This window comes from Atractosteus spatula, chromosome 6 (assembly GCF_055471065.1).
Source record: "Atractosteus spatula isolate fAtrSpa1 chromosome 6, fAtrSpa1.hap1, whole genome shotgun sequence".
NCBI classification, from domain to species: domain Eukaryota; kingdom Metazoa; phylum Chordata; class Actinopteri; order Semionotiformes; family Lepisosteidae; genus Atractosteus; species Atractosteus spatula.
In genome coordinates, this window is record NC_142711.1 from 5,020,342 (window position 1) to 5,041,597 (window position 21,256).

Below are 21,256 nucleotides of genomic sequence, written 5' to 3' on the forward strand. Positions count from 1 at the left end.
TGCAGTGACAATTGCTGGCCAGTAAACATTGAGCAGATTCCTAGTTATTCCTGAAATGCGGGTTTTGTTGCCATTGATGTTCTTTCGGAATCCTTATTTTTCTAGAATGTGCTCTGACAGAAATTAGGTTCTCTCGTTTGAGGAAGCATTACAGCACGGAGCTTTCCTTTTTTACTATTATACCTAGTAAAAATATTCCTCGACCCCAGCACTAAGCTTTACCAAGCGTGATGAAAGTATTGCCATGGTAACTTGTCAAAGAGAATGTTATGCATCTGATACAGCAAAATACAAAATGACAGTTTCATTACTCAGTCCTTCTGAATGAAATGCATTTTCTCCCTTGAGTCATATTCTAGCTATACGATTACATAACTGTTTAAAAAAGGTATTTTCTTTGTTTCCTCAATGGATAAAAATAGCTCAGATTAAAATCTCTGCAATACATTGCAGATATATACATATCTGCATACATATACAATACATATACATATATATATGAACATATATATATATAAATATTACTAATGAATTTGTGAATGAAGAAAATACCCGTTTTCTCCTTCTCTTTATTTTTTTGTAATAGAATCATAGGCTCTGAGCTCCTACTTTAAATGCCCGACCTAAAAGATCAAAGATGTCTGATCAAAGCTGGTCTGCCTCTGTTCAGATTAATATGAAAGCTTCACTGTTTTTTTTTTTAATTCTACATTGCAGGATGTTAATGGTCTCTCTTTTTAATTCATCATCACCAAAGGCATTAACAGCTACTGGTAACAATGTGTTTGCAGATAAAACAGGAAACTGTGCTGTAAGGTGCTTTTGAGCCAGTGTGTGTCAGGGAAGCTGGATGAAATCTTGGCATTGAATTAAAACAGGGTGCTGTTTTTTTTTTTTTCGAAGGAACCTCAGAAAGGAGAGTTACAGTATAGTGAGCCTTAACTGGCAGATGACAGAGAATGGGATTGGGACTAAACAAAATAAAATAATCAAAATTTAAAAAAGCAAAAATAAATCAAAATTCCTGTTCTTAGATGATTGAGAGTTTAGGCTTGTTACTCACTGTCCTGAACAGATTTAATACAAGAGCTAAAAGGGTTCATGAATTATCTGTGTCTTGTGTGTTGTCTTCCCTAGGTAGTTCAGTGGAATAATTGATCAGAGGAGCCTCCTGCTTCACATTTTGAGAATTCAGTGCTGTGGGCGTGAGAGGCTTCAGAGTGGCTTGTCCAGATTTAGACTCAGATTACAACAGAATCACATGCTAGGTCTAACTTTTTAGCTTTTTATTGACGGCTTTTGCTCAAAATGCGCCTGGCAGCCATCCGGCGAAGAGCTGCCATCAAGCTTTGGAGTCTGAGTCCGTCTTTGGTTAGTTGTTCAAACATTTGAATAAGCCTAGGCTGAGTTATTTTTAACATTAAACCTAATAGATTTAATAGAGAAATATCAGCAAACAAGTTTTACTCTGAGCTTCATTAGACAGAAGTTTAACTGGTAGCATGCAGTTTCCTGCCTTATAGTGATGATGTCTAGGAGCATTTATATTTTTGTTTTGTAAGAGTTTTTTTTCTGTTAAAGTGTTTTGTTTCTATAGAGGTGCACTATTTATATACAGTATAGTAATTTACCCAACAGGTTAAACATTACAAGTATCTCACTTTTTGGGTCTTTCTGTAAGAAAGAAATATACCAAGCAGATTCTCAACAGATGGCTTATATGTATTTAGTCAATAAAAGTGTTTTACCTTCAGTCAAACTCCAGAGTTGTTCTTGGTTGAAAATGATTATTGCTCTGGAGAATCTGAGGCCAGGCTGAGAACATGTGTTTTAATTACTGCAGCAGTTGGTTGACTTTTCATGAACTTGCAATCAGGTAGACCTGAGTTTATGTACTGTATATTCTTCAGGAAGCAACAAAGTCTAATATATAGGCGAGATAAGTCCAATGTGCTGAATGTGGCAGCAAACCACGTGGAGTTTTCAAACTGATATTAATGTTCAAATTTAACATTTCACAAACTCCGGTTTTGTGAATTGCTTAAGGCATTTTCTATAACGCCAAAGCAAATGTTATTTAAAAAATACTGCGTTCAAAGGCTTATTTGTTTTCTCTGCCTCTGCTGTTGATTAGTTTTTAATGACGTTCAGTAGCACAATAATTCAGTCTCCCATTTTCTGTTTCTGTAAATTTCACTTACTTTATTATTGCTTAGTTTTTAAATGGTTCTGCAGTAGAACAGTTGTACTTTTCCCACTTTATGTGGGGTACTTTATAACTTATCAGTACTTTCTCAGTTAATCATTTAATTAGTATAATTGGTTTATTTTCAGCTACGACTTCCACGGTTATGTTGATGATACTCAGACCTACCTGCATGCACAAAACCTCAACTTGCACATTAAACAATAATCAAATATCTTAAAGACATAGAGTTGTGGGTGCCTCACAACTCAATAAAACTAAACTAAACTCAGTTCGTTCAATTCAACAAGAATAAGACCTAGATTATTTTAGTTGCCTCTCCCCATCACGTCTCAAAATTAGACTGTCTGAAACTCACTTTTGTGATATACAGACATTGTTCCCTTAAATTCTGTTAAAAAACACAGAGGTGATCTTTCGAATCACATGCTCTGAAATTCTGCAGAACATCCTTTTTCCATTTGCATAACATATTAGAACCAGTTCTTTCTCTCACTGATGCAGAGAAATTAGTTAATATTTTTATCTACTCAAGGATGGACACCTTAGTGCTTTGCTATCTGGATCATTCAAGAAATGGCTAGTATGCCCACAACTGTTTTGCTTGAGTGCTGACCAAGTCTAAAAAATAATAAGAATTCTTGACACTTATGTAGCACTTTTCTAGACACTCCACTCAAAGCTCTTTACCACCAGTGTGCACCCCCACCTGGATGATGCAGCGGCAGCCATAGTGCGCCAGAATGCTCCCCTCACAGGAGAACAGAGTGATGAAGACATTTCAGAGATGGGTTTATTAGGAGGCCATGATTGGTAAAGGCTAATGGGAAATTTGGCCAGGACGCCGGGGTGACACCCCTACTCTTTTCGAGAAACACCCTGGGATTTTTAATGACCACAGAGAGTCAGGATATCGGTTTTACATCTCATCCGAAGGACAATGCCTTTTTACAGTATAGTGTCCCCGTACCTACAGTATACTGAGGCATTAGGACCCACATAGACTGCAGGGTGAGCGCCCCCTACTGGCCCCACTGACACCTCTTCCAGCAGCAACCTTAGCTTTCCCAGGAGGTCTCCCATCCAGGTACTGACCAGGCTCACACCTGCTGAGCTTCAGTGGGCTGCCAGATGTGAGTCGCAGGGGTGACATGGCAAATGTATTTCTCCTGATGCTGAAAAACCTGCACTGGTCAGCATTCTGATACAGGACAGACTTTAGCATTCTGTTGTTGACCTGCCAGGCACTGTGTGGTCCGTCTCCAGTGTGCCTTTAAGAGTTCTTATGTTTTCCTATTTTTCTGTGTAAAATTATTTTTTCACAGAATTTTTACACAGGCCTCCATGTGTATAATGTTGGTCAAGCACCTTAAGAATGCTCTGGATTGAAAGGCTCTGTATAAAAATAAAAATCGGTTGGTTGATAATCAACCAATTAATGTTAGAAGGCACTTTCTGCTTTTAAATAATAGTGGATAATAACAAAAGGCCTTTATGTCTTTTATGATTAGAGATGCATATATTTCTTTGTCACACTTGTTTTCCTTTACAGTTTTTGACATTAAAATGTACTGTATATCACTTTTCCACAGTTCCCTCAGTGTAACTGCCAAAACTTTCCAAGTTTTTGAGCTGAGCTACATTACTTCTCAGTATATTTCATTTAGTACAGGTTTGTATAGTGTATGGTGTGATCTCATTGATTTAGATGGATCAAACTATAACATTCTTGTTTGTGATGGTAATTCTGATCATCGGCATTACTGTATGAAATAAAAAATAACAAGAACACATTATCTCTCGCAGAGATCCTTTGATATCTCTGTGAATCATTCAGTTTTGCAACATTAGCTGAACTTTCCCTGCTTTTTTGTGAGCTGTTTGGTAGCACTTTTGAATTACATGTTGTTGGTTGTGCCCATGATCTTCTGAGTCTTCTAGTTCAAACCAAATTAAATTATGTCAAATGTCTATCCAGTTTCGGGCAAAGCTTTTAAATTCCGTACATTGGCAGCAGATAGCTGGGTGCAGCATATATCGAAATAACTATCATTTGAAAAAGCAAGAGCACTTAAATTAAACATACAGCATATAAATGTTCTTGATAAACTAGAGCTCACCAGTTGTATTCTGTAACAATTGAGGCTTCAAAGGAATCAGGTTATACTTGAAAGCGCTTAGATAAATAACTCTACTGTGTGTGCTCCAGTTCAGGCCTGTATTATTTGTCTCAGGTGGTGCCCCTTGTAAAAAAAAATCTCCTACTGTTTTACTGCTTAGTGACAATAGAGATGCTTTATCTTTACTTTTGAAACAAATCTCTTAGTTATGATTGTGCTCTATGTGTGTGATGTACAGTCATGGCCGCTTTCTTTTATACGTCTCATTATGAAGCGTGCTGGACCACAGAAGCATAGAGACTCACAGCAGGCATGTAGGATGACCTGTTGTGATGAACCGTCATTCCTCTAATCTGCAGTACATGATCTATCTAATAAGTATGTACTGTATGCACCTGGAGCCACTTTAGAAAAGGAGCCCATCAGATATACTTTCATGCAGGAGCAATATGAGGTATGCAGATGCAAGGACGCTTAAATGCTTTTAATATTGTGAAATAGACATTGTAATTCAGCTCGTCAATGTACAGTAGCTGGGCTGCTGCTGTATCACCCAAGTGTATTTCAGACCACGTATTTTCGATTGGATTGAGACGGCCGATCAAGAACTGATCTTGATTCTGAAGATCTTTTTTTATGTTGTTAATGGTTGTCTAATTAGATATATTAGACCTGAAGAAGGCTCCATGGCCGAAAAGGTTTGTATTTTCTTTCTTCTCTTTCCAGCAGGGAATAAACCTATTACTTGTTCCTTTGTAGCCTACGCATGCTGACGCAGCTACCCACCTGAACTAATTAGATGTATGCTTTGGGTCATTGTCATACTCGATTGTCCATTTTTGGCTAAGCTTAAGCTTCTTGTAGAAGGAGCCAGGTGCCTGGCTAAAATGTCCTAGTACTGTACATGTTGAAGTCCTTAAAAAGTGCTTCAAGACCCATAGATACGAAACAGCCCTAAAACATAATAGATCCCTGCCATATTTTACTAGAATATGGACTTAAAAATTTAAGTATAACATTTTTAGAATTTATTAAACGAGACACATTATCCAATCCATGACTCATTCTGTTATACAGTATGATGTAATGTTCCTGTTTCACAGAGGTATGAATAAAGTTGTTAGGCACTAGTGTATGCAGCTTTTGGAAAGCTTAGCTCTTAGGAAGTGAAGCCGCCCTTATCATATTTTAAGTGCTTTGGAATCTTTTGGGATTAAATGTGCTATAACATAAGGTCTTTTCTTTCTCAGCATTGTGAGAAATATTTAGTATGCATTATTCAGCAGTACACAGAGGTTTTTCCAAGCTGGCAATGAAAGTGAAAGCATGTTTGACTTCCCTGTAGGATTTTTTATATTTGCAGTACCAGGAACACTGCTTTCTGAATATTGCTTAGGATTCATAAATGTACTTAAAATACAAAATACCTTAAACACTGTATATACAAACAAAGGTGTATACTTAAACACTTAAGGAAAATTAAGATATTTTTCTAGTATTTAACTTAGGTAAATTATTTAACTTAGGTAAATGTGTTCATGTTTTAAGTGATAAGTGTGAAACGTTAAGTTTGCTCGAATATGTAGTATATACTGCATATATGTTTTCTTACAGTTAAAGATGTTTTGTGTCTGATAATTGTTTATTTGTATCAGAAACAGTCATAAAAGTAATTTATGACTCTACAATAGCTTTCAAGGGATGAATATATATGGAATGTCCCCTAATTAAAGTATTTTATCCTCTCACTGTGGAACAAAGTGAAATGATGCACTGAAAGCTCCAAGGTTTAGCACTGAAGTATTTACTGTACACTTGTCAAACGCAAGCCTGACATGTTCCACTGCACAAATCAACCAAAATGATATAGCATGCAGAGTTACCATGCAGAAGATTACACCGCAACCGTATGAGCTCAATAATTCACTTACTTGAGAGAGTAAAAAGCTCTGAATACACTGAAAGAGCCCTTTGGAGCAGGAGCTTGTTACAGTACAGCCTAATAACGGAGCTGTAGCAGCTAACCTCGACTCTATCGGTTCACTTCCTGTGGCATCATACAGTGTGAGAGGCTGAAGATTCCTTCAATGACTTAATGGTAATTGACATGGAAGCAGGGGGAGCTCAGCCAGTAGGCTTCTAAAGGGTCCTGTCTGTAATAGTATCCGAAAGGTGCAAGGAGGTGAGGGGAAAGCTTATTGAACATTTATACAAAGCACTGAGAAACCTAGGTGTACATTTGAAATACGGTAAATACTTGGTAAATCTACAGTTACATTTATATTGTTTCTTTTATATTTGCTATTCCTTTTTGGCCCTTGGTCTTTGGACTCAGGCCTGGCAGATTCTGGGTTCAAGACTCAGCTGCTGACTCTGCTGTCGTACCCCTGAGTGAGGTTCTTCACCCCAGTTTCTCCAGCCCTCCCAGCTGTATAAGTGGGAGGTAATGTTACCGCTGGGATGGACTGGGGTCCCACCCAGAGGGGAGGGGACATGCTCTCTCTGTTCACTTAACATTACAGAAACCAGGAAGAGCTCTGGGCCAACGAGCCTCTGAGGTTCTGGTGTGGAAAATGGTTTTAAGGTACAGGACAACAGCATCCAAACTTGTTTGATTAAATTGCAAGTAGGCTCAAAAGCATTAAAAAGCAGGAACATTTAGCAAAAATACAGAAGGTACTAACTTTCCTAAATGACTGTTTTTATACAGTTTATTAAATAACTATCCTGATAGTGAAGTAGAAGGACTATTAAATGTCTAACTGTCTAAATGAATGAAATTTCAATGAAAGAACAAAGACAAGACTTTTTGGCTGTACCTGTACATCTTCTTCATTTCTGTACTGTATTTGTTCCTTTCCTCCACTCAAACCTATATCATATTTATTTCATTGTAAAACGCAGTGTTGAATCTAAAGTAAAGGTGTTTTAAGCTCAAGGAAAATCTTTCAGTACACTTTTGGTCGTCTTGAAATAGTATGAATTTATTCACCTGGGATGCTGGAAATGTCATCTGTGAGCTCAGCTGGTAACAGGCACTTGTTTTCAAAACCTGATTTGCACAGGTGACGCTTGCACTCTGCCGATGACAGGTCCGTGGGGGGTGTGTGCAGGAGTAACCGGGCGCTGTTCTGTTCTCTTGCAGACTGCGGCTCTGACAGCATGCAGCAGGCCCTGCACCAGTCTGTCTTCCTGTCAGCCATGTCTGCCCACCCCAGCCGCGACCTGCCGCTGTGCTGGGAGCAGCACTGCAAGCTCCTGCCCGGGGTGGCCGGTGTGCAGGCCAGCCAGGTGCTCCACTGGACTGCAGATGAGGTAACACTGCTGCACACCAGATGCTGCCAGCGCCCTGGCCAAGCAGAGCCTGCCTTTAGCATGCTTTCATGTGGGATCAGCTTGACTCTGTTCATTTGTTTCACGCCACGGCAGCGACACACACAGTAACTGGCTTCTGTCAAAGTGGACAGAAATACCCACCTTGCCGCCTGCGTCATGTGTGTGGTTTCTTCTTGGTGTGGTTCCTTCACTTCTGCTTTTGGAATCAGCGCTGCCGTGCACCTAGTCCGTCAAACAGATGGTGCTGTTCGTGCAGATGGTGACTTTGCAAGGAAGGATAGTTATGCTAATATATGCCGTATATCCCAGATATAAGATTTCCTTCTGGTGAAGTGTGCAAGCTTTGTTTAATCAAATAACATCTGAGTGAATATTATCTTCTGATATAGTGCCTAGAAAAAGGCTGTGAATCCCTGATATAATTATGGCAATTACAATTTCTTACCATGGTACCTTAGTTTAAGAAAAAGAGTCTTTACTTAAGTAAAAGTAACATAAAGGGTGTACGTTTACCACTGCAATGCTGTCTGAGATGCAGTGTTGTCAGAAGTAAAAAAAAGAATTAAGAATCAGTGTATGTGAAGCAATAATGCACACCTGGTATACATACAGTAGCACAATTAAGGTGGTTTAATAATTGAGTGAGAAGAAAATCATCGATTGACTATCTGGCCGTTGGTTCATCAGCTGAAGCTGAACCCAGAGTGGGTCAGGCAGCAAGACAGTGATCCTGGTCCACAACAGAATGACTTAGGAAGAAGAAATTTCACATGAAAATACATCTTATAGCTTTCTGATTTATGTTTACTCATGTCATTTTCATATTTTAATAAGACTTTCATGAGGATCCAATTGTGTTTTAGGTCTACAGTATACACAGAGCTATGCAAACATTTTCACAGTGCAATAGACCTACGAATTCTTTACAATTTCAGGACTCTGATCTTCTTTCAGTTCCCAAAAAAACATACTTCCTCAAAAGTAGATTTTAACTGTTTAATGTAAAAATTATCTTAATGTTACTGGTGTTTTGTTTAGTCTTATTGCATGTTGATTCATGAAGATTATTCTAAATGGATCTCATTACAAACTGTTGATTTGAATTTTGATATAAATGGGTGTACTGATTTTTCTGTGAAAAGATCAATATGTTTCTTAAATGTGAAGGTGATTTAGCTTTCACCATTTTTAAAAATCAGATTTAAAATGTTGATAGATTTGATCTATTATACCCAGCATTTAAGTGTAACCAGAATTTGGCCATATTTGTACTAGAGAGAACAAAAAGCTCAGTTTTGCTGTGGATAAAGACCTAGTTATTTTTATAATCATCAGAAAATAACTGCATTCTGCAAATGCAATCTAAAACTTAAACTTCTTTTCACTCTTGTGCATTAAAACTGAGGCTCGGCATTTTGAAATTTATTTTTAAATGGTCATGGATTACTGCTGGAGAGAACTTTGCTGCAGGAATTTGCTTCTGTTTAGAGGTGTTTTCAATTAAGCAAGTGACCCGATGCGTGTAAGAAAGAAAAGAGAATTGTTTGATGTTGTATTTGCATTTCAGTCCCCTGAAATTGTAACCTTTTCATACAAAGACAGCTATTTCTTGTTTTATCTAAAGAATCTTCTCTCAGCAGGTATTTTTATTTTCCAGGGTGAAGCATATGTATCGTTTTAATCCAAATGCAGATGGTCCTCCCAAATTTTAGATTGCTGCTTCCTTTGAAGATATAATTATTGCAAATATACAAATGTCCTGAAGTAAGATCTATTTGATAGTCATTTGGCACATAAATGAAGTATTTGTGTCAGGTTTTAGTACCTAAGTAAGGCTGGGCTTGGCCAGTACTTTGAAGGAAAATCTCTAAGCAGATGGTCCATGTCTTTGAAAAATTGATAGTATGTTATTTTCTAAAATGTGGCAGAACAGCAACAAACAGCATACACATTGATAATTATTCTTAGTTTTAGGAACATTAAGATGCAGATTTCAGTAAGAGCAAACTAAAGGAGTAGACAAGCTGTTAAAGGATGTTATAGTTAAAGGATCAAGCCAAACTCCCACTGCCAGGATTTACACATACAACTGCTTATTCAGAGCTTGCCTTGAAAGAAGCAAAACAACAGTGCAGTGTTGTTATCTGTAGCTTTTTATTTTTTCATCCTACATTGATTTACAGTATTATTTCTAATCCATTTTAATGCTTAAATGTAAGGACTAAAACCACTCTCCCAACAGTTTTGTATTTGTCATAGTTAGTTTAAAATTATTTAAATTAAATCTATGTAAAACTTAGTTAATGCAAGAGGACTGTTGTATTTGTGTTTGTAGTTGTATTTGCTCATTGCTGTACCTTATCCTTTACAGTATCCGTGCTTGCAGTTTATCCTTAGGCGAATGGTCTGTCAAAATGTGATCCAAAACTGAGACAGAGTGATAGTGATAGTGATAGTGATAGTCGGCTTTCAATTGCGTTTTCACTTGGAATTTCTCCTGTTATCAGTTGTCTCCTATTACATGTTATCTTTGTCAGTAAATGCGTGTTCTAATAATCAGAATGATTACTTTTTAAATGAAATTCGTGTTTAATTTGAATAGTTTTCATTTTAAAAGTGCTCAACCATTCAAATAAGTCAACATTTATTTAAGCATATGGGAAATGTGAGGTCAGAAAGGCCACATAGGCCTTCCATGTGATGGTGAGAAGTCATTCATCTTGTTTGGAAGAAGCATATTTTGCTCACAGTTGAAAGTACGTTTATAATGTTAATAAAATAAGACCGATTACAAACAACAGGAGGACATTCTGCCCACTTTTCTTGGCTAATTGATCTGAGGATCTCATCCAGACATGAAAGAACTCAGTTTATTGGCTTCAACAACATGGCCGGTTAGCTAGTTCTATAGACCTGCAATCTGGTTGCATAAAGAAGTTTCCTCCTGTTCTCGGTGTGAATTGCACTTCCATGTAGTTTTCATTTCAGTCCTGTGGTTCATGTTTCACTGAATCCCCTTGATAGACTTTGTCAGTGCCTTTGAGGATTTTTAAATATTTTAATCAGATTCTCTTGTAATTCCCTTTGGTCAAGACTAAAAAGGTTCCATTATTTTAGCGTGTCAGTGTAGGACTTGCCTTTATGCCCATATATCTCTGGTTGATCTTATCTGGACTGATTCCAGAGCTGCAATATCTTTTCTGTCATGTGGAGACCAAACTTCTACACAGTATTCTAAATCTTCTATGGGCTTCTTGTAGATGGTTGTGCAATACAAGGTTAAATGCATTTACTATACGTTGGTCAGGTGTGTAGTGTGTGTTGGTCCTATTAAAATTAAATAAAACGCCAGTGGAAAATGTACTTACTAAATAGGCCTTTAACTACTATAGTTTTTTAATTCAAGGTGGTGGGTTGTAAATGAGTAAAATGTGACTAAAAGTGACTACAAAGTTGATTAGTGACCACTAATAAGTGTGGCCTGTTGATGCCTTAGCAGGGAGGCCTTGGTAAGGGCAGATTCTGCAAATTACAAATTCCATTATTGTTGAGTCTTCTTTGCATCTCTCGTAAAAATTGTGTTAAGGAAACCTTAGAAATATAATTAAGGTTTTTAATGAATTAATATAGCCGACTGCCTTACTTGTAGCATGATTTCCTTGTGAGAGTTCAGATCTTCTGTTGTTTAATTCCTGTAGGACCTTAATGTCAATGAATCACAAAAATAACCACTACTTTGGCTTGTCCTTATGTCAGATTTTATAGAGTGGGCTTTTTAACCAGGTATTTAAGGGAAAGATGGTAACACATGCTTTTTGTTTGGTCTGTGTATTAGTAAATGTGATGTGATTCAATTTGCTACAGTATTTAATTCAGGGAAACAGTGCTGTCTTACTGCTTAAATAAGTATTGGAATAAATGTCTGGATATATCCTCTTATTCTCCTGCATTAGTTCTCCCCACTCCTTTTACAAATACAAGATGTGGAATATACAAATATAAAATACCAAAAAAAAACTACCACCACTGCTACCAGTCTTCATGATCATACTGTCTTGTAACAGTCCTATGCTGACAGTGTAATATTCCAGACCAACTGGCATCCCTGTATTTGCCCTGTTCTCATTTCTTTATTGTCACTATTGACAATCTGTGACCTTTTCAGATTAACAAATCAAATATTTAAAAAACTTGTGACCTTACATTCTCACAGATGCATATAGGCGGAGCGGTAGCTCTGTGGCTAAGGAGCTGCGCCTGTGGCTGGAAGGTTGCCGGTTCAAATCCCGCAGCCAGCAGAGGAATCCTACTCCATTGGGCCCCTGAGCAAGGCCCTGAACCCCAACTGCTCCAGGGGCACCGTACAATGGCTGACCCTGCGCTCTGACCCCAAGCTTCTCTCCTTGTCTGTGTGTCCGTGTCTCATGGAGAAAAGCTGGGGTCTGCGAAAAGATGAATTCCTAATGCAAGAAATTGTATAGGGCTAATAAAGAAACATTATCATTAACATTATCACATTATTAGAATATGTGCATTTGCAGTAGTACTTTCATAAGGTTTTCCAAACCTTAATACTGTTCCATAACTAAATTCAATTATTTTGGATACTAAAATATTCTAAGATTTTTGTAATATTGAGTCATTTAAATTGTGGTGTGATCTCATTTGTACAGTAATAGAATGGGTTTAAAACATGCTCTCAAACATACTGGAAATGCCAGCATTAAGAGTTCAATTCAGATGTACAACAAAAATTCAAACTGGCATTCAGCTTCCAGGCTGTGTTCACTGGACAGAAATAAAACACTACAGAATAAATCACCGACAGACTCACATCACAGGCTTTTTTGAACATTTGAATCCACGATCCTCTGGTGAGAAATGCAGAGTCTAAGAGTTAGGCTACAGTGCCGCACTTGTATTTTAGTTCCCCCTATCTGCCCTGGGGGGGCAGAGTCCTAAAAAACACCAAAGAAAACAGAGACATGGAGAGCCAGTTTAAACGTCAGAAAACTAGGAAGTCCCAGAAACCGTTGCGAAGCTGAAGAGGACTAAGCAGTTCAGGATATTTAACGCCCCCAGAAGAAGTCACCCGCCTCAGGGACTCAGTGTGTGGAAGGCACCCCAGTGTTTCACTTTTGACTGTTTAGCACAAGTGAGACAAGGAAGCTGCTGAGGAGTACAGAAAGGACTGAAGACAAAGGAACTTGTTTAAGGGAAAAACCAGACTGGATGAAGCACATGACAACAGAGACGGATAATTTCCCGTAATCTTTCAGGCTTCATGGAAGCAGTTGTTTGTGAAAGCCGCCTTTAAAAGGATGACAAGAAGGCACACCCAGTCCCAGTGTGTTACAAATTATTCATGGTTTTGCAGCTTTGGGCGCTGTAATTTACTTTAGCAGTGCTGATGCTTTAATGTACAGTAAATTACTAGATCAAAAGTAAGGCTGGGTGTGGTGAGGATATTCAACAATTCACAGAAGCATTGTGTAGTACTTTTGTTTACTTCGTTTTAAAGTCATCTTGTACCTGGTGTGTGGGTGTGTGTCCTTTGTAAGACAGAGCAATAAAAACTGCGAAGTTTCTAATTACAGCTAATTCTGGAAGTGTAGCATTTAAAGTACTTTTTAAAAAACTTTTATAATAATGAGATGTTCTCATTCTGTCTAGGTGGCAAGCTTTGTGCATTCTCTCCCTGGTTGTGAGGAGCCAGCCAAGCAATTTAAAGATGAGGTAAGCAGAGATACATTTGCTAGAAGACTCCCTGGTGTTTCACATTCTGCATTTAAAATAATGAATATTAATTCCCTTTTATAATATCCAGTTAATTATGTGGAACAGGTGCAATGTAGCTTTTACTACAGATTACAGGATACATTTGCAAGTGTCAAACTTTGTGACATCGGGGACTTGACAATTATTTGCAAAATGGATTTGAGGAATGTCTACAGAAACATTCCAATAAAGAAAAAAACTGCTTTGTTTCATGTATATTAAAATAGAATATGTGAGAGAATATGAAGTGAACTGTTAGTGGAGAAAAATCACAAACCTCATAAATAACTTGAATACTGTAAATCATATCTGATGTATCATATCTAAAATTGGTCTCACAACTGTAATATGCTAATACTTTTAGACAAAATATATACTGCTGAAATACAAAAGTTGTGTTCAGTTTACAGAACAGTGTACAGTGTTATGAAGGGTAGATATTCTATTTACTATTCTTTCAGTCTAGTCCCACATCTGATCGTACGTTATAACAGCCAGTCTCTGTCTGTACTTTTTCATAACTGATGTCATTAATAAAGAGTGTCTTTTTGTAAACGAGTTAACGGGTAGACTCAGATGCAAAATCTGGGTCTTTTACTAGCACAAACGTTTTTTTCCGTCGGATTTCTTCACTTGTCGGAAATAAGAACGCCGCCTTCATTCTTGCAACTCTAGTGCGAGCAGTTCTGCACAGCATGTTCCTGAAGAGCTGCTGTATGGCGCCGCGCGAATATTTCTCCACAGGTGCGTGGAGATTCTCCACAGTCCAGAACTGCTTGGCAAAGGAGCTGCAGGAGACTGGCTCACTCCATCTATAAACCAATAGGGTCAGATGGAGGGCAACAGTGGCCCTTCATCTGATTTTTACCATTATTATTAGCTTTATCCACCTACTGTATATATATATACACACACATTTATTTATTGCCCATGGCAAAAACTAAGTATGAAAGTAAAAAATGATTTCATTGTTATGTCTTTCTCTGCAACACTGGATAAACGTTTTTCTCTAGAAACTGCATATGCTATTAGCCAATGACTGTAACAGCCTCAGGCTGGGGCTACAGGCTTTCTCGCTCCCACCTCTCACTTAACCAGTTGCTGTACCTGCATTTACTTTCTCATTATTCTTATTAATGGCTTTTTTTAATTAATCTGCATTTCAGAGTGAACATAGAAAACATTTCAAAATGGAAAAAGAGACTGAAGCAATTAAATATAAAGAAAATAAGCCATAAAAATAAATGAAAAGAATCCATAGCTATTTACCCTATATTAAACGGTATTAAAATCTTTATATTTGAATTAGACAATAATCAGACAATGTGACTTGTGTGTTCTCTTACAGCAGATCGATGGAGAGGCCTTCTTGCTGATGACTCAGACCGACATAGTAAAGATCATGAACATCAAACTGGGTCCAGCTTTGAAGATCTACAACTCTATCCTGATGTTTCAGTATGCAGAAGAAAAAACATCAGGAAACAACGAGCTGAATACCTGAAGCAAAACACAGCTCTCGATCTCCTAAGCAGCCAGCACACAAATGTGGCATAACAACTTTGGTGTATAAAATATGCTAAAGAGATAAGAATGAATAGATTTTTGCTATTACTAAATGACTGTCATTGACCGTGGACCTTGGGTTCCGGTGGCTCTATTTCCCTAGTGCATTGTACAGAGTCACTGGACACAGCCTCCACTTATTGTCTGCCTTTAATGCCACTAAAATACAGTGGCTTATTTAATTGCACAAAGGTGCAGTCTGCATTTTTATGTGCTTGTTTGCTTTTTAACTGAAGGACTACAGAGCTGACAATCACCAAACACACTTTTTTTTTTTGTGGTGGTTTAGCGTTTCTAACCTGAGCCATCGAGGTGCTATTTGTTGCTAGAATACAACAGAGAAAGTGAAACATGCAGCCTTTTACTTCACTTGCACAGTGAGATCTTGTCTCCTGGATGATAACTAAGAGATAACTAAAGCTGTGTTGTCTTATTTAATTTTGTTCTTCTCTGTACAACTGCTGTATAATTTGACCACACGTAAGGATTCACTTATTTATTGTGGACTAGTTAAGTATCTAGAAGCATTTGCTGGATTGAAGGAAATTAATATATATATATAAGAATCTTGAATACCAAAAGGATTTGTTTTAATTGTGAAAAAAGGAATATTTTATACTTTTAAAAGTATTTTAGAAATATTAATAATTTGGATAATGCAAAATGTTCTTGCTAATATAAAGAAATATTAATTGTAAAGAAATATAATTCTTTTCAACATGAGAGTTCTTCATATTTTACAGTAAAGTACATTCTATTCAATATTGTAATTGGTTTTGTAGCTGGTGCTAGGCATGACATTTCAACAGTTTTAATGTTTCTTTTAAATTTGAGAAAAATATGTCATTGCGAACTACAAACTAAGTGATTGTATTACGGCTTATCAAACTTGGTTTTCAGAACTTTCAATGTCTTCATTATCAGTGTGTGGAATGCAGTAGGCTACTAAACCCACAATCTGGAGACAAAGACATTGGTGTGTTTGGAAACTAACTTTACTGCTTCAATAGGATTGCTTATTGTATAGAAAAATGGCCAACTGTGATGGGTTGTATGACCTGTTCTTGTCATAAAGTTTTCTTATTTCTTATGTTCTTCTACAAATAACAAGTGCTATGTATTCTGTATAGAAAGATGACTCATATTTTGGCCATTTAAGAAAGCCTTTACAACTTTGTGTGTATTTCCAGAACTGAATTACTTTTCTGTGTTATTATTTGTTTTATACTTAGCAAAAAATTGTAATACAGTATAAAAAAGAATGGTATATATTTATTATTGAAATTTTTGATCAATTTGTTATTGTTCCTGTTGTAAACTTTGTTTAAAAAAATAAAAAGGTGGGAGCAGCTTAAATATTATTACCTGAACATCTGTACTGAACACTATGTATAGGAATGTATTAGTTTTAAATAACTGTTTCCTTTTATGGGGTTTGCTGTAACCCAGTATTCAAAGATACACAAATAATTTAAATTGCTTGATTCTGTCTCGTTCTGTTGTATAATCCTGTTATTTTTTTCCTAAACAATGTAATTTCTTTGTAGAGCATGGTACATGCCACAGCACAATTAGAGTTTCCCCCAAAATACAAAAATCTTTTGAACTGAAAAGTGTGCATACTTGTAAACTGTAAAATAGTTTCTAACTGGTGGCTTTTCACTTTCTGTAATACAGGCATTTGGATCACCAAAATAAATCAGATACAAATCAAAAGCAGGGCTTTGTCATTTATTCTCTTGCTACTGTACATTCCCCTTTGTCTAATATTCTGTGTGTAAACATACTGTACAATGTGCATGTTGTTTTCATGCATACACTTTCCTGGATTACTGATTCCACTTTCCTTGGAAACACCTATATGTACAGTATAATGCATTCAAATACAATGAAAAACAACATATATTTACAGATAATGGTAATTATATAACATATATTCACAAAGTTAAGACGTTTATGAGGAGGTTAAATAAATACTCCCTGGCTGCGCACAACTCTGCGCACATCTTTTCTGGCACTTATCCCTCCACTCCAAGTTCACTTGTTGTAGCTGCCTCCCTGGTTCATTCCTCATACAGTTAGTGAGAGGGGATGCAACAGTGCAGTCATTTCCTCAGCTAGGCGTGTTAATGCCAAAGTACTGTATTAGTACTATTCCTTTATACTCATTAGCATGTTCTGTCATTATAAGAATTTAATTGACTGGACTTCAAATAACCAATGAAGAGCTGAACGAACTAATTTGTTTTTAAATACCTCTATGAAGGTTGGAATAAAAAAGAGAATTATTAAATTATTATACGTCTGAGATAACTGGGATAGCCATTGGTAAGCGCAAAGTGAGATATAGTAAATTACAGAGAAGGGGCATGTAAAAAGAACTCTCTGAAACATTTCACTGTGCTTTCTGTAAAAACAAACTTACAGGGTAAAAGCACGCATTAAACCCTGCATAAATATGTAAGGGCAAGCTACCCTACACTGCTGTGTTTGTCACATCTATCTATTACATGTATGATATTTCTTCTGTTGAGATTGATATTGTCATTGTTTTTTGTGGGGTGGTTTAAGGACCAGTACAACTTGAATGTGGAACTATGATTGTGACTGAGCAATTGGTTTACTGATGGCTATCTATGCCTTACAGCAGGACTGAATTAATTCCTTGTTCAAATATGTGTTATTTGAGATCTTGTTTGCATGTTTATAATATAGTGCTCCATTATGAGAGCATCCTATCTGAGTGAATATTTGAGAGGGTCTGGTTAGCCATGGATTGAGACATCGAAATGCACCTCGACAATTAAGAACGTGAATGAGAACTCCCTGTGACAGAGGTAATGATTCTAATTTTTAGTTTCTTATTTTCCTCCACTGAATAAAGCCTTCTTCTGTTCTTCAGAGTGTAGACCTGCTTTCTCATAGAGCACGTTTTTGGTGTGCCTTAATTAGTTACTGTTCAGGAAGAAAAATCTCCAATTCCCAGTCCCTTCATGTCCATGTACATGTAGAAATTTAAAATTGTCTCGTTCTTTGTAAAGTGCTGCTGCCATGGTACAGTATATTTTTAAAAAGTTCATTTACACTCCAGATAATTTGCTGTAGTATCACTTGTTCAAAAACCGATGATTAAAATACTTTCAAAAGAAAACCATGTTCTCTAACACTGATTCATGTACTCACCTAATGGCTTTATGAGTTTTTAACTTCAGCCTCAGTTCGATATGAAGCACAGTTCTTAAAAAATCATGAATCATTCATAAAAGAAAAAAAATGTTTCATTTTTTGTAAAAAAAAAGAGCTGTGCCTAAACATTGATCACTCATGATGGGACAATTTACAATATACTGTAATAACATTGCCTTATTATTTATTGTTATGCTTGTTGGTTTGATAGCATTGCAAATGTGTTGAACAGCCACCCACTATATCTAAGAGAGGTTTAAAAATTACTGTCCTAAAAATGGGAAAGAAAATTTACCTTTTATGTATTTTATGTATAGGAAAGTGAACCATATACCAATTATTCACACCGAAAAGTTGTAAAGTACGCTGTGCTGGGATCCTCGAGAGCCCAACTGAGATATATAACCCTAAGAGAGTGAGTGAAAGTGGGGCAAGTCAGCTCACAAGAGAGGGCTCCACGATGTATGTCTTCATCTAGGTAATATTTCAAAGTAAATTTGTTCATTGTTAATATCTACATGCAAAACATCGCCATTAATTTTTCCCAGAAGCTAATTCTTGTTTAAAGATCTCATACAAATTCTGTACTATTACCCTGCCCCTATTTTACCCTTCATTAATTAAAGCAACCTACAGAGATTACAATTAGACTTTCTCCACATGCAAATATAGGCTAGAGAAATCTGGGTTCTTATTCCTTGCTTGAGGATACATCACCAGGGCTCCCAGCGAGGTTTTGAAACCTGCTGTCAAGAGTACAAAGCCCTAAAACTATTCCACTTTGCCACAGTACCTATACTTTGGAGTCCAGACTCAATTCTGACTTTGTTTTTCTCTTGACCACCAGCATACTGGTTACAGAACCTTTGACCAACATACTAATGCTGTGTATGATCTGTTCTAGTGGGTTTCATCATTGAGTGCTGCTGTATGCTATTTTAAACTGAACTCTCAAGTAATCTCAAATCTCAAATAATTTCAATGTTTTTTTAACAACACACCACCCATTTGGGGCAAATTTCGGAAAAAATAACCCAGCTCTGCTACCTCTGTTGTATTTATCTGTGGATGGCTTCCAGTTTACCACATGTGAGTGCTCACCTGCAGTAAACGGTGATGCACAAGGAGCAAACTGATCATCCTGGGGCTAGCAAACAAGTTTTTTTCCTCATTGTGAATGGCTTCAGTTTCAGGAATATGATGTAGCAGAGGTATATTAAAAAATGGTTATCTATATTAAACCTACTTGTAAATGTACGACTACATTATAGTCGCACCAAGAAAGGTAATAGCCATTGGTACTAATAGTACTTTATTCTGGCCACATGGTGAATACTGTATGTCTATATATGTCTATATATTTCTTCTAGTTACTGTATCTTGTTTGTCATTTTGATATTTCATTAAAAAATAATTATTATTCCAATGAAAGCTGACCTAAAATGGGATGATTTCCCCATCTGACCAATAGTGGTAAAAAATATTTTGTACCTCGAAGAATCTACAATTCGTTTTAACAAGTAAAAGATCTTATGATGTACACAACTGCACATAAACTTCATCTCTTCAAGCCAGTGTGATAGCTGAAAGTGGGAGAATACAGTAAAATTGGAGGCAGAACTGACATATCTACAGTAGATTCCAAGATGTGCAGAGAACAGCAGAGGAATTGTCTCCACACAGGGTACTTAAGTCATTACAGGGGAAGGTAAGGACCATATGTTGTAAAATGCTGCACCATATCAAAATTGTGGCAGGAATATATTAGAAAATATTATAGTTACTCATATACAACAGGTATTGTTGATATTAACACATTTCAACAAGTTCGTATCTTTCTGTCAAAATCAAATGATTGGATTTCCAAAACATCTTTAATAGCATTCCTTAGGGAAGGCAGCACCCACACTCCAAGATGTCCTGCTCAGAGGATACCAGGTAGGAAAAGCTTGTCAGCCATTTATACTTTATGTCAGAAAGTAAGGCTTCAGAGATAATGCTGTCTACAGTAGAGCAACAGCATTCACTGTATCTCTGGCAGGATATTGATCTAAAGCTGACTTAAAAAGTTTTCTTTAGGTAGAGTATGTGGAGTTCAGGGTATACATAATCATATACCTCCTCAGATTCAAAAGAGCAAGTTCAAAGGTTCCACTGTTTTATTGTTCACCCCAACTAAACTGACTCCATTAGGAAAAACAACACCCAAGAAATAAGCATTTTGACAGTTTTATAGGGTAGTTCAAGTAGGTAGCTGCGTCAGCATGCATAGGCAGAAAAGGAACAAGTAAAGGTTTATTCCTTGCTGTTGTGGTTCCTTTCTTCTCTTTTCAGCATGGAATAAACCTTTACTTGTTCCTTTGCAGTGTTGCTATGTGTTTTTAGTCACAATAAATGTGGCTTAGACTACTTGGCTAAGGGTCATCCAGAGTGACCAAGGGGCAGCTGCAGAGGTAGAGATGGGCTGGAGGAGGGATGCAAAAGATGTATGCAAGGGAGAGAGAAGATCACATCATGGGCCATGTACAATTTCTTGTATGAAATTGTCTATTCGCATACCGCAGCTTGCTCTCCATGAGAGACACAGGCAGGGAGAGAAACTTGGGGTCAGAGCACAGGGTCAGCCATTTATACAGCACCCCTGGAGCAGTTGGGGTGAAGGGCCTTGCTCAGGGGCCCAACAGAGGAGGATTCCTCTGCCAGCTGTGGGATTTGAACCAGCAATCTTCCAGCCATAGGCACAGATCCTCAGGCACAAAGCCACCAGATGGGGATTGCATGTTGTATTTGTAGTTTTCTCCTGAGGAAATGACGTCAGGAATGAATGGAAATTACTGACAGCTGAAGCAGATTGAACATGGCTGTCGTCATGTGAAACTCTACTGCACAAAATGAAGCATAGTGGTGTTAATGGTTTTTAATGGTGTATGCTGTAACAGTAGTTCTGGAGGAGGTCAAATTCTAACCTTGCACTTCCACTTCCCTACTCATATAAGCTTCCTGGCTGCAGATGGTACCAAAAGCCCCTTTTTGTAGCACCAGCACTTAATTGTGTTGCAGAAAT

The 21,256-nt window shown here is 37.2% G+C and overlaps 1 protein-coding gene across 7 annotated transcripts in view; it reads left to right on the forward strand.

The window, feature by feature from the left end:
- l3mbtl4 (L3MBTL histone methyl-lysine binding protein 4) overlaps positions 1-16,716 on the forward strand; it is a 139,887-nt gene extending 123,171 nt beyond the window's left edge. For 6 of the 7 annotated variants that reach the window (XM_088919532.1, XM_088919533.1, XM_088919537.1 and 3 more), the window contains 3 exons: positions 7,472-7,641; positions 13,336-13,398; positions 14,789-16,716. In XM_088919532.1, coding sequence (XP_088775658.1) covers positions 7,472-7,641; positions 13,336-13,398; positions 14,789-14,944 — 389 coding nt within the window. In that variant the 3' untranslated portion in view covers positions 14,945-16,716. The remainder of the gene's footprint in view (positions 1-7,471; positions 7,642-13,335; positions 13,399-14,788) is intronic. The other variant, XM_088919538.1, reaches the window with a different exon arrangement.
- Positions 16,717-21,256: the final 4,540 nt, after the last annotated feature.